A 13885-nucleotide genomic window follows, 5' to 3' on the forward strand; every position below is an offset into this window, starting at 1 on the left:
CTTCCCAGTAACAAGATATAGGACCTAGTTCCAAGCACAAGGTTAGAGAAAATCCTTGCCTTGTAATTTCACATAACTTTATGGGAATATTAAATTATAAAAACCACTCAATTTATTCACATAATATAGTACTTGACTGTGTTCTTTGTATTGTTCTTTACTTGTATCATGTGTGACTTCCCAATTAATGGCTAGCCTTTGCATAGACAGATTCTGGATCTTCAGTTTACTGGTATCAACTACAGTTCCAAGGCTACAGAAACGTTTGATCTGAACTAGGAGGGTTGATACAGGGTGCAGCCGGTGGGGGGGGGGAGCAAAAAAAGATTTGGAATGGTGTCCAGAACTCAAGTGTATAGGAATACTGGGCGACATACAAGATGTCCTCCCCCCTCCCCCCACAGGTGTGAGTTGGGGAAATGGCACATGGAGCAAGAACATGCAGGGCTATTTTATACAGCCACAGCCTTGCAGCTAATCCATGGCATGGTCATTTAACGTATCTATAGCCTTTGGCGGGTCACTTGGGTATGTTAAATGGCTGTGGCCAGGCTTGGAGATAGGGGGATGAAGTCACTTCCCCCCCAAGATGAAACTGGGGGGCAGGTCCCCTGAGTTACAGCACCTAAGTGGGAGCTTGGAGATTGGCTCCATGACACGGGGCAATACCTGCCCAGACTCACTATGGCAGCCCAGTAAAGAAATACTGGCAGGTGTAACTGATCGTGGGAGGAGTTGAAAATAGGGGTACAGAGGAAGATTAGTGCAGGGATTTAAACCCAGACAAGGCAGCCATTGGGGAGAGCCATGTGGTTTTTGGCAGAGTGAGAACCCCCTCTTGGCGGGGTGAAAGAGGGAGCCATGCGGTTTTGGCAGAGTGCAGACCCGCCCCCTTTCCCAGGTGGAAGGGAAAACCACACAGCTTTACCAGAATGGAGATCCCTGCAGCCAGGTGAAGACACGCACTTTTGGTGGAGCTTCCTTTGGCTGTGTGGCCTGGAAAGCAGGAGAGACTTTGGAGAAACTGGTACAAAGAAGTCTTGCCAGTGGAAGGTGCCACATGACTTTGGATTAATTGGAGATCCTGCCTAAACATCAACACAGCTGAAGGTACCAGCGGCCTGGAAAAAACAGACATGTGCTCTTTTCCTAATTTACGGTACCCGGAGTTAAGACAGTAGAAGGGAGTGGGGGACAGAGAGAGAGAGAGAGAGAGAGAGAGAGAGAGAGAGAGAGAGAGAGAGAGAGAGAGAGAGAGAACCTTAAAGGACTTTGATATTTTAATGAAGGCATTAGGTCTGAATAGCATTAAATAAACATTTCGTTTCCTTTTCACAAATCTCTGGCATTGAGAGATGTCTTTCCAATTGGCAACGGAAGATTGGGCCCAGTAGGGGGGTCTGGATGGTATTAGTATACCATCCTCTGGAGTCCAGGGCCCTGGTGTATCTGTTAACAGTTTCTTTGGCATCCCTGGGTGGGCCAAATATTGCCCCACCTTGGACCTCTGTTCTGTAACATGATCCCCAAACAATTTTTATTTTATTTTTTTTTAATTTTTCTTTTAAAAAAATTTTTTTTATTATGCTGTTACAGTTGTTCTATTCCCTTCATTCCCCTCCACCCTACCCCCCCATCCCCACCATTACCCTCCCTTTAGTTTATGACCATGTGTCTCAAGTCCTTTAGATTCTATATTTCCCATGCTATTCTTGCCCTCCCCATCTATTTTCTATCTACTGTCTATGCTACTTATTTTCTGTACCTTCTCCCCCCATCTCCTCCTCCCACTCCCCTGTTGCTAACCCTCCTTGAGATCTTCATTTCTATGGTTCCACTCCTGATCTAGCTGTCCTTTTAGTTTGCTTTTGTTTTAGGTGTGGTTGTTAATAACTGTGAGTTTGCTGTCCTTTTACTGTTCATGTTTCTTTAACTTCTTTTTCTTAGATAAGTCCCTTTAACATTTCATATAATAAGGGCTTGGTGATGATGAACTCCTTGAATTTGATCTTATCTGAGAAGCACCTTATCTGTCCTTCCATTCTAAATGAAAGTTTTGCTGGATAGAGCAATCTTGGTTGTAGGTCTTTGAATTTCATGACTTGGAATACCTCTTTCCAGCCCCTTCTGGCCTGTAAGGTCTCTTTTGAGAAATCTGCTGACAGTCTGATGGGAACTCCTTTGTAGGTGACTGTCCCCTTAGCTCTTGCTGCTTCAAGGATTCTCTCCTTCATTTTAATTTTGGCTAATGTAATGATGATGTGCCTTGGTGTGTTCCTTCTTGGGTCCAACTTCTTTGGGACTCTCTGAGCTTCCTGGATTTCCTGGAAGTCTATTTCCCTTTGCCAGATTGGGGAAATTCTCCTTTATTATTTGTTCAAATAAGTTTTCCACTGGTGGCTGTGCCTTTCCCCCTTCTGGTACCCCTATTATTCGGATGTTGGAGCGTTTAAAGATGTCCTGGAGGTTCCTAAGACTCTCCTCATTTCTTTGAATTCTTGCTTCCTGACTCTTTTCTGTTTGGCCATTATTTGCTTTCTTCTGGTCCACTCCATTGATTTGAGTCCCAGTTTCCTTTTCATTGCTATTGGTGTCCTGTGCAATTCCATTCATTTCAATTAGTTTCGCCTTCATATATTTGTCTAATTTGTAGCTATAATCAACCAGTTCTATGAGGATCCTGATGACCAGTGTTTTAAACTGTGCGTCTGAGAGTTTTGCTATTTCTTCATCGCTTAGATCTATGGGCTCTGGGGCTTTGAGAACTTGCGACATTTTTGGTCTGTTCTGGCCCTTTAAGTATGAGAAGCGGTGCCTTGGACTCCCAGGTCGCTGGGTTGTGATGCTGTATGTGGGGGCGTGGTCAGAGCAGAGAAATGGCGGCGCCCTCTACTGCCACTTGCCGCGGGGACCGGCCGGCCCCCGGTCCAACCGCCCACTCCCTCGCCTGTCCGCTTGCGCACAAATGGGCGACCACGGTCAACACGCAGCACCGCTTCCCCGCTGTCTCCTCCACAGTTGCTCGCCTGGTGGCTCGCTGGGTCGCTCACTAGGTCCAACCCTGCGCCTGGATTCCGCGCCTGAGTCCGTCTGATCGAGTCCTCCTGTGCAACCCCTCACCAGCCGCTGGTTTTGCCCCTTACCGGTCAGGCTGAAGAATTTGTTGTTAATGGACTTCCGAAAAGTTCAATTTTTCGTGTTCTGGCTGTGTTTTCTGTTGCTAATATTTAGTTGTCTCTAAACTTGGTTGCGTGAGAAGGCATGGCACATCCACCTATGCCTCCATCTTGGCGGAAGTCCTCAAACAATTTTTAAAAACAATTTTTATAATTTACCTTATAAAATTTCAGGTGTCTTTGTTGGCAAGAAAATTCTTTTCCAAATTAAGAGATAACCAGACTTTTTCCTCTTCTGCCCACCAGTTCTCCCCAATACATACACACAGTCACGCACTTCATGTCTGAGGCAAATTTCATTGCAAGAAAACCTTAACATTTTCAACAATGGCTGGATGGCCTGGTAATGTTAGCAAGGAGAAAAAAGTGCTATTTACGATACTTTTCTCAAGTAAGTTTTAAGCATCAGGAGGCCAAAGGAAAGTACAGTTGACCTTTGAAATATGCCAGGGTTAGAGGTGCATATCCCCATGCAGTTGAAAATTCACATATAACTTCTGACTCTCCCAAAGTTAACTTTTATTAATGGCCTGAAGTTGACTGGAAACTTTACCAGTAACAGTTGAGTGACACATACTGTGTGTTATACGTATTAGAGACTGCATTCTTTTTAAAAAAAATATTTTATTTATCTTTAGAGGGAAAGGGAAGGAGAGAGGGAGAGAAATATCAATGTATGGTTGCCTCTCATGCTTCCCCTGCCAGGAACTGGCCTGCAACCCAGGTACATGCCCTGAATGGGAATCGAACTGCAATCCTTTGGTTCGCAGGCCCGCACTCAATCCACTGAGCTATACACCAGCCAGGGCTAGAGACTGTATTCTAAAGCAAGCTAGAAAGAACAAACTGTTAAGAAAATGTAAGGAAAATACATTTACAGTACTTACTCAAAACAAAACAAAAAAAACAACCTGTGCATAAGTGGACCTTGTACCCATGCTGTTCAATGGTCACCTGTATTTACTACTTTTCCAAATTACTGGTTTGCTGCAAAGGAATAAATTGTTCAGGAGTCAAAGGTGGGGAAATGTTTCTTGGTCATCCCTGGATTCTTACTAAACACAGAGGTTAAACCTTTAGGTATCACTTCTCCAACTTCACACTTCTGAGCAATGTAGTGAGTTAATGACACTACTGACCAAATTATTTGGGGCCAGTTCTTTACTTTAGAAAGAGCAAATGCAGTATTAGAAATTGCTTTGGCACAGGTGAAAAGTGGCTCTCATACACTTGCTAGTTTTCCTCCAGATCATTAACAACTCATTACAAAATCTTACCAGAGATGCCACAAATGTAAATGAGGAGTGGGGGGAAACCTGAGCACACAGGAAAAATGTTCTTTATTATTTAGATGTAATGCAAATAACCATATCTAATATTGTTTCAGAAAACAAAAAATGCAAAACGTGTAAAAAAAGAAATCAGGTTATATTGTTTCATAAGGCACCACCAAAAACCCTGATAAATTAGAATCCATATTATATTTAAGTGTCTCACTAGCAAGGTGAATAAATATGTAAGACAATAATCAGTACAGGGTCTCGAAGTTTACAAAAGACATTCCTGTTTAGACCTCTTGGAGTACTGCAAACGTAATAAGCAGGATGTATCTTTAAAAATACATTCTAACCTTTCCCAGTGCATGTCATTTGTTGCATAGTAGTGGATGGGTATGATTCAAGGCAAGAGAAGACTGCAATTTCAAAATATATTAACATCCTTCCCTTCTCATGCTGTAAAGACCAACTGGCACATACATATCCAAAAAATAATAATACATTTTAATTTTTTAAAAAAGAGGGGGACAGCAAATCAACTGCCTGCTTTTGAAAAAATTTATACATAAGGACCTACTGCAAAAGCAACTTACTACACACCTATTCATACAGAAACCTTTATTGAACCTGGTTATATGTGGGACTTGTACAGCTTAATTTTTCCACAATTTACACTTTCAAATCCCACTCCAAATCATCACTTTCTCCTTTAAAAAGTAGATAATGTCACCTTTTAAAAGTGGGGTTTTCTCAGTTTTTCCTTTCATCTTCCTATTTGAAGTACTGGCTGATGTCACACAAATGGCTATAGAATCAAAATATTGACAAGCAGGGAGTTTCTTTTACATGCACTGAATTGCACCCAGAATCCAAAAATTAAGAAAAACAATTAATTTCTTAGACACTTGCTAAAGACAAAAGGAGAGAAGAACAAAAGTGAAGCACAGGGAAAATTGTTCTAATATTACAAGTCTAATATTAAAGTATATTGTGAGGAATCAGATTTAATGTTTCCCTTTTCAATTATTCAAAGTATGATATATAATAATTTGTAATTTTATTGAGGCACAAGTTTGAACCATGCAGTGCAAAGTTGGTTTGCAGTAACTTTATTTACAACTCAACATGGCTTTGTTGCAGTACCTATCAAAGTGAAACACACATCTGTGAGAGGAAAATGCTCCTTCCTCCAACAAGACTACCAATGCTTTACTTGGACTTGTAAACTTGGGGTTTGCATAGTTCTAATGACCCACCCTTTGAGACTATCAAGACCCTACCATTTTTTCATTTTTCAATCTATAACCTTTGCCAAAATAGTTTAAAATAAAGGTAGTAAGAAATAACTTTGAAAGAATTAACATCTAAGTTAAAATACCAATGGTGAAGAATTACAACTTTGAGGAGATAGAAAGGGTAAAGAAACACTTCAAATTATCTCAATATAAAATGTTAAAATACTGAAGAATGGTGTAAATTGTAAATAGTAATTCCCTCTAACTGAAGAAAATGTTTTGTGTTAGAGCATCAGTATTTCTTTAAATAAAGTCTCAGTCCATTAATTCCAAAACTGGTTTGACTGTGTTAACTTTTCTTTCTCTCTCTTTCTCTTAAAAACATTAATTTCACCTGCTCTTCTCAGCCTTGGTTTAAATTTATGGTCAAGAGTCAGACCAAATCCTCTCAGACTTTCATGTAAATACAGAAAACCCCACAGTATCTATTAAATGATATTACGTTAAGTTTCAAAATGCTAGAAGAAAAACTGGAAGCTTTTTCAAGGTTGGAGACTGCCCTTATTTTTCTCTCAGGTCTTTAGCAGGCAAATGCCATATTAAGAACATAAGGCATTCCTTAAACAGCTACCTATATCCATCTACCATGTTCCAAGAAGCAAAGCACCTTAGATATCTTTCTTAGCATCCTCATGCCCCTCCACTGATAGCTGAGTAGCTGGGTGACCAGGAAGAAAAAAATAAAATATTTTAAAATGTATTCCAGACAGCCATCACTTAAAATTGCATTCAATTTTTAACCCGCAAGTATTTGAAGATTTTTACAGAGAAGACCAAAAGGCAAAAAATTCTGTGCTTTCTTTTGTAACATCAACCAAGTGAAATTCTTGAACAATATCCTTATATAGTTTGGCAAAATGAAAACTTATGAAATTGGTTAATTAGTCAGCTTGCAATATCCACTGAAATCTTAAATCACACACACACTTGAGATGACATTCTCAAGACACATGCACAGCAACACACTTCTTAACAGGTCAAAACACTCAAAACGTTATTAAGGGAAGAGTAACTGAAAAATTGGTAGTCTGAACCATAGAGAAAGCATTTATGAAAACTCAATTTTATAGAAAAGGTTTTGCTTATTTTTTTGTAAGATGCCTTTTGAGTTAAACCTCATACCCACTCAAACTGTGACTGGACAGTACGTTTCACTTCTAGTTACTAGAAGACATTTTTTTTCAAATAAATTGGGGCAAAGTGGGAATGAGACTACAAGCTATTCTTTAGGTCCACCCTGCTCCCTTTAAAAGTAAAACTGATTAATTTAAGTCAAATGACAGTTTTTAAACCAAATAAAAGGGACACAGAACAGTAATGACAAAATACTATTTTTAGTTACTTTTTCTTTGAAAAAAATTAGTCCCCTTCTATTAAGAATTTTCACACAGCTTACCTAACACCTTAACAAGAACAGAGAACACAACAGGAGAAAGAGGACACAGCACCATAGTTTCACACATTCACATACAAAAAACAAAACAAAACAGCCATCACAGATATAGTAAGACCAAGTTTCCCAACAGTCAGGGACAAGACCCAATGCACAAAGGAAATATAATTATTTATTTAAACAAAAACAAGATGGAAGATCTGGTTAGGCCAGGATGGAGAAGGAAGTGCTAACTCCTTGTATTACAAGGAGGAATGGGATTTCTTTATTAAAAAGCAAAAAAGAGTAAGCAAGCCCCCAAATGGATTTCTGATGCTGAAACTTTGTCATATGCTGCTTGTAACAGTAAATATATATATTTATATATCCATATATGTATATTAAAAAAGGAAAAATAATCTATTTATAGAACAGTCAGTAGTCAGAGACATTTAGAAAAAGTAAAAACAGGTCCTTTTTTCTTTTTTAAAAAAATGGATTTACTAAAACAACTTCATCACCCAGAGGTCCTACAATCCCACACCCTGTGATGAAGCATGGTGTCATTCAATAGCATCTGCTGTGTGCCATGGTCAGAAATGGCCAGGATTGGAAACAGCAGACAGTGGTGTCAGGGCTGCCAGGCAAAAAGCTGTTATTTGCTGGTTTTGCTCATGGCCATGCCTGAAACCTGGTGGTAACTAGTATACTTGTGAATGAAAGTTTTCCCAAAAAGCATGCATCACTGTGGCTCAGTAAAACATTAACTTGTCCTTTCTTTTGCAGAGGGCTAGATCCATGTATCTGCTCTTCTCTAAGCCAAAACAAAAAGCTCCTTTTTCTTAAAATAAGAAAAGCTCTCTTACCAGAATACAATCTAGTCAGATTTCTGAACTATAAGACATCCTCCTCCTTAGGAAGATAAGGTGATCTGCCTATCTTTTGGGGGTTTCTTCTTGGTACAAACAAGCACAAAGTAGCTGAGGTCTAGGCTGCACTAGTATCCCATGACTTCTGACAAGAGTTAACTTTGGCCCTGTTCTTTTCCTAGCTATATTTTCAGGGCATTAAATACCACGTAATAGTGGAGGGAAAGTGGTGCTCTGACTCCTCTGTAACTATCCTAACTAAGGAGATCCAAGTAATCAGCACCTCCAGAGGGTGTTGCCTCTACGTGGTAAACCTCTAATTAATATCAACTGGCCATTAAGACACATCTCTACATGCCCTGCTGTAACACCAAGGTATTAATCCCAACCAACCACCCTGGAGCTCAAATGCCTGGCCTTAATGTAACAAACCATACTCAAAAGAGACATGAACTCAAATATCAGCTGCTGTACCAAAGAAGACACCCTCTGCACAGATGTGTTGATACAGAATGGAGATCACACAGTCCATGCAAAGAGGAAGTCAGCTACAGGACTTTCTTTGAAGGCCATTTGTCTTTGGAAGCAACATTATGAGTGGATCTAAACCACTCCATTTTATGACTAAGGTCTTAATGTGGTCCATTTTCTCCATGTCCCAAACTAACTCAGCATCTGCTAACTGGTCTCCTTAAGATCCTCCATTGGTAATTTGTAGCTCATTATGAAGGAAGAAGCTGGTGCTTGACCTGGGCTATCTGGCCCCTGCTTCTTTGCACAGTTTATACAGATGTAATCTTCATTTTCAGCCATTTCTGGAGATACACCCACACAAACTTGATGAAACCACTCATCACAGCCACCATCACATTGTACCCAGTCTACCTGTAAGAGACAAGATTGGGAAACATTTAGGTTATATAATCATTAAGCATAAAATAAAAGCAAACCAAAAAGCTTTCTTGATAAATGATAGCATAAATCAAGATGTCCAGAGAGAGACAATGACTTCTTATGGGGTTCTTTTTTAAAGAAAGAAGTTGAGAAGCTAATACCCCAAAGCTATATTTTACCATGGTATGTCCATAAAATTTGGCCCATTAGGTACTCCATTACCTTATAAATACCTGGGACTTCTTGTGAGGCAGTAACATGTTTGAGAAAAACTTGACAAAAAAGGAACTTCTAATAGAGCAGCCAAGTAGTTTTAGCTAATATTAACAATTTCTAGGAAATGCAATTATCAATCAAGAAAGGAAGAGCACAACAATGTGAAGGCAATCCTGTGTATTAGCTTTATTTCAAAGAGATAAGCCAAAGTACTAAGAGCATTAAATACCTTTTTAGAAAAGCAGTCACATAGGCCACTTTTAAAACTAATATTTTTTATTCTTCTCTTCTTCCGTTACAAATACAACTCCCTATAAAAAGTTAGCAAATATCAGAGGTCACATCTTACAAATTAACCAATTAAAACAGTCAAAGACACAGGTCAATAGATCACTCTGAAGTTTAAAATTAGTCTGGATAACTGCTAAGTCAGTGGCAGATGCCAGGCAAACTTTGACCCTTCAAAGAAAGACTGATTATAGGAGGCTAGAAAGGCACTGTCATTTGGTGACTTGAAGCCTTGGGCCTAGAGTGAAAAATAAGGTGATTTTTGTTTCTCTACTTGGAGGGTAGTTGTGGTGGTTTTCCCAGCTGATTTTGTGGCAGATGCAGTACACACTACCAGGAGTCAATCATTTCACTGGCAAGGTAGGAAGTCACTCATCTGGCAATGAGCTTTGCCAGACAACGGAGCAAAGTAAGGAATATGAAGGAATTAAATAAGTACCTCAGTACAGCTTGTGAAAAAGAACAAAGCAAAGAAGTTTTGGCTAAACAAGTGAGTTTCAAGGAAAGTGAGTACTTTTCCAAATTAGTTTCCATGTACTATAAAAAATTATCAAAACTATGATAGTCATGTTAGTAATTTTAAGGTTATAGTAGTGGGTGGGAAAAATCATTTGTCAAAATAACCTTTCTGCTTTCATTGTTCCTGTTCCAAAATTCTAGAGTTTAAGAAACTATGTTGTGTAGTATAAAGGGTACTGAATTTACTCAGAAGTTCTAAGTTCTGATGTATGTAATTTGAGGCAAGTCATTTAATCTCATTAAGGGTTAATTCTTCACTGTAAAATGGAGATAACATTTTCTTTACCAAATTACTGAAAAGATCAAATGAAATAATGTATGGCAAAACACCTAGTTACTGCCTAGGACACTAGAGCACCTTTTTAGTATTGAAGTTTCATGGCTCTACTCACTATCTTACCTTCCACAAAAACTTCTGCATCTTTAAATAACTGCCTGCAGCAGAATCACCTGCTGTGTTTGCTGTAAGTATAGCTAATACCCATCCCAAAACTACAGGCTCAGAATATCTTGGGGGTATAAACAAGAAGAAAACATTTTTAATCAACCCTCAGGTAAATCTTATTCTAAATGTGATCACTGTCACTTGGTGATACTGCTCTCTGTAAATTAGAGCAATTGAACAACTCCTTCCTAAAATAATTTTTTCTGTAACTATTTGTATAATATTTATCTTCTGAAGTCTGCAATAAAGTAATTGATCAAAATGTCCCTTTGAGACAAACTATATCAGAGATAGAAAAGGAAGATACTGACCTCTGTGCAACAAAATAAAAATAAAGGTCCTGCAAGCAGGTGAAGGTTTATAAAGTGCTAATTCACCAGTAGGTGAACTCAGGATAAATGTTTTGGCTATTTGGAGTGATAAAGGGAATTGGGAAGATATATTGTTTCTTTGGGCTGCCCAGATTTGAGATATTATCCTGTTTATGATGACACCTCTGAACCCTCCACTCCAGTCCCATTCATGGTGATCCATAGGATAAGAGTCACCAATGTATCGGTATTTGCTAAGAAAACTGGTCTCATGTCTTTTAAAACCTATATCTGCACTATACTCACTAGTTTCCAGTTTCCCAAAATTAAATTTATCACTCTCTTTAGAATAAGGAAGCCATTTTCTCTTTCATGATTTTGGCTAGAGGTAGATTCTCAAACTTAGCTTTTCCACTGGATTCCGGAAGAATACATAACCTTTCTTAAGATACTCATTGGTACACAAATTCTATCCCAGGCCACAGGTTACATAACAATGTACCCTGATAAACTAACAGGGAAAAAACATTCCTTCTCTTATTATCTTTTTATCATGTTCCACTACTAACAATCAAACTCTAGTTATTTGAAAAGGCCCACACAGGATCATAAAGCAAACTCAAGTTTGGAGTGTCAATCCAGATCCACATAAGATTTTGGCATACCACAAAAGACTATATAGTAGCCTGAAAACTCAAGAACACGGAATCTGGCTAACTGCATATTAAGTTCTAACAGTCATTTCCCCTTTCATTACTTCTAGAAAATGTATTTATCAAATTATAAAAATAATTAAGAAACTTCCTAACTATGAGCTCTTTAAATATTAACTAATAAGAGATCTAACATTAAAAAACAAACAATTTACCAGGTTTGGATTTCAGAAAATGTGTGTTTAAAAGAGAACTATGTTAATAGAGGAAATAATATAAGTTTGACATTCATGTTTTGCTATATGGTTTATATTTGTACTCAAAAATATTTGGCATATGTTTTGTTTAATTCTTAAAGCATATTTCTGCAATGGAGGGGAAAAAAGCCTAGTGACTAGTGATATTCTTAGCTCAGTTACCCAACTGAGCTTTTGGAATTTTGGCATTCAATCTCTTTGGTACCAAGGTTCCTTGCAAAGGTCAGATGTGAAAAATTTTTAAATTCACTTGATGAAGGACAACAAAGCATATATTCAGAATCCTTCTATCTACTTTTTTTGGTGCTCTCAGCATTAAGTGACCAGGTTCTTTCAGTCTGCCCAAGACTGATGGGTTTCTTAAGACAGAATTTCAGTGGTAGGAGTAAGAATGTTGCAAGCAAGTCAGAATATGATGGGAGAGACAGTTTTTTAAATACTCTATTCTGATACTTTCCCTTTCTCTTTGTAAAATATTTTGAAATTGAGGCTGGGTAACATTTAGGTAATTCTTCAAAGTATTCTCAGTCTGCCCATTTTGGGGAAACAGTAATTGGTTAGAAAAATGGTAAATATACATTTACCTAAATATGAATGAACCCTAAATCATTTTTTACTGCATGTTATTTTTAAAAAGATAAACTACCCAAACAGCATTCTTTTCTTGTCAGTATTTTGTTCTGAGATGTGTGCCATACATTAATTTGGATCTTCTTAGAGAAATATTATACTTCAAATTGAGAAAGTTATAAAATTCAATACAAAGCTTATAAAGAAATATACCTTTTATACAGTGAAACTGGTGTCAGGAACAAACCTGAAGAACCACAAAAACTGCAAAATACCAACGATGGGCAAAATGTTTAAAATCTGAAATAATTTGTTTAAAATTAAATATACATTACAGAAATACATTATTTACTAAGTTTCTTTTATGTAAGCTAATGACAGCTTAAGGCACACACTCCTCACCTTTGTATGTGTTTAACAGTTTAAAATAAACATTTTCTCTGAATGTTAAATCTCTTTTTGCTCCATTTGCAATGTAGATAACTTTCTAAATTTCTTTAAAAAATAACCTATACTGGTAGGAGCAAATCTTAGGGCTCATTTAATAATAATGATCACACTTTAACCCTTACATTGCACATCTGGTTAACGAATACTTTCATAGAGATTATCTCACTTATTCTCATAACCTTGAGAATAAGCAAGTTAATTTTAAAATTTTATAACAAAGAAAAAAACTATGTGTAGTGTTTATATGCTACAAGAAGATAAAAGGAGGAAAAGAGAAGGTAATAGAATCATACCAGATATAAAAACTATAAGGATAATAGGCAAGCTTGAAAAAGAAACATATTTTGCTGACAGTCCCAAAACTGCCATAAAATTAGTTGAAGGAGAAAGAGAGAAGGTTCTGCCAACATTGAGCTGCTAATACCCAAAGAGAAACAGTTAACCTTTCATCAGCCTCTTTAATAACAAGCTCAGATGAGAATAAATTCAAAATCAAAAATAAAAACACACACATACATCTACTAAAATGTTTAAAGTATATAAAAATTCTTATGAAATTAATAAAGATACCAAAGTGAACAGACAGTATGACATGATATAAAATAAATCATATAAAAAAGGACGAAGTAAACACACAAAAATATTTATAGCTATATCCTTGGAAGGTCAGACTATAGGATATACATTTTACTACATATTCACTTGCCAAAAATGAGTGGAAAAACTTTAATAAATATAATTTAAATATAAGTGCCATTAAGTTTTGAAATGTGATTTTGTATTTACATCTCAATTAATGGTGGGCTGAGGCTATTAGTGGAGAGAACCTGGTCTGTGGGGCCAGGTAACCACAGTTCTACTTATGCTCTTGCCACTAATTAGCTCTGTGAGTTTGGTCACATCACTTTCTTCAATGAGTCCTTGTTTCATCATTTACAAAATGAAACCCCCTGGATGTTGTGACCTTTCCAAGCTCTATCAATATCTGATTAAGGACGGAACTGAGGAAATAATGATGCAGCTGTATTTATTCTGTTCATATATTCAAACTGAGAAGCTATTAAAATTCTAAATACCAAATCATATAATGAGCATAATAAAATTAAAACTATGAACTTACTAATAACCTTGATAAGAACCATAATAGATATCTCCAGTAATCTTATGAACTGAGATTTTTTCATAAAGTCCATTCATCTTTCTGAGAACATTAATACTACCTAAAGGATGGCCACTTACACAATTACTATACTTAAAATTAAGGACTAAAAGTTTTTAAACATTACCTTTAAA

At 37.3% G+C, this 13885-nt stretch overlaps 1 protein-coding gene across 2 annotated transcripts in view; it reads right to left on the minus strand.

Moving 5' to 3' along the window:
• Positions 1 to 4936: 4936 nt before the first annotated feature.
• KDM5A (lysine demethylase 5A) overlaps positions 4937 to 13885 on the minus strand; it is a 133198-nt gene continuing 124249 nt past the window's right edge. Inside the window, exon 28 of one of the 2 annotated variants that reach the window (XM_037139864.2) lies at positions 4937 to 8874. In XM_037139864.2, the coding sequence (XP_036995759.2) occupies positions 8668 to 8874 (207 nt within the window). In that variant the 3' untranslated portion in view covers positions 4937 to 8667. Of the gene's footprint in view, positions 8875 to 11618; positions 12407 to 13885 lie in introns of those variants that run through there. The other variant, XM_053662431.1, reaches the window with a different exon arrangement.

This window comes from Artibeus jamaicensis, unplaced genomic scaffold, assembly GCF_021234435.1.
Source record: "Artibeus jamaicensis isolate MK-2021 breed Jamaican fruit bat unplaced genomic scaffold, CSHL_Jam_final contig_1028, whole genome shotgun sequence".
Classification (NCBI taxonomy): Eukaryota; Metazoa; Chordata; class Mammalia; order Chiroptera; family Phyllostomidae; genus Artibeus; species Artibeus jamaicensis.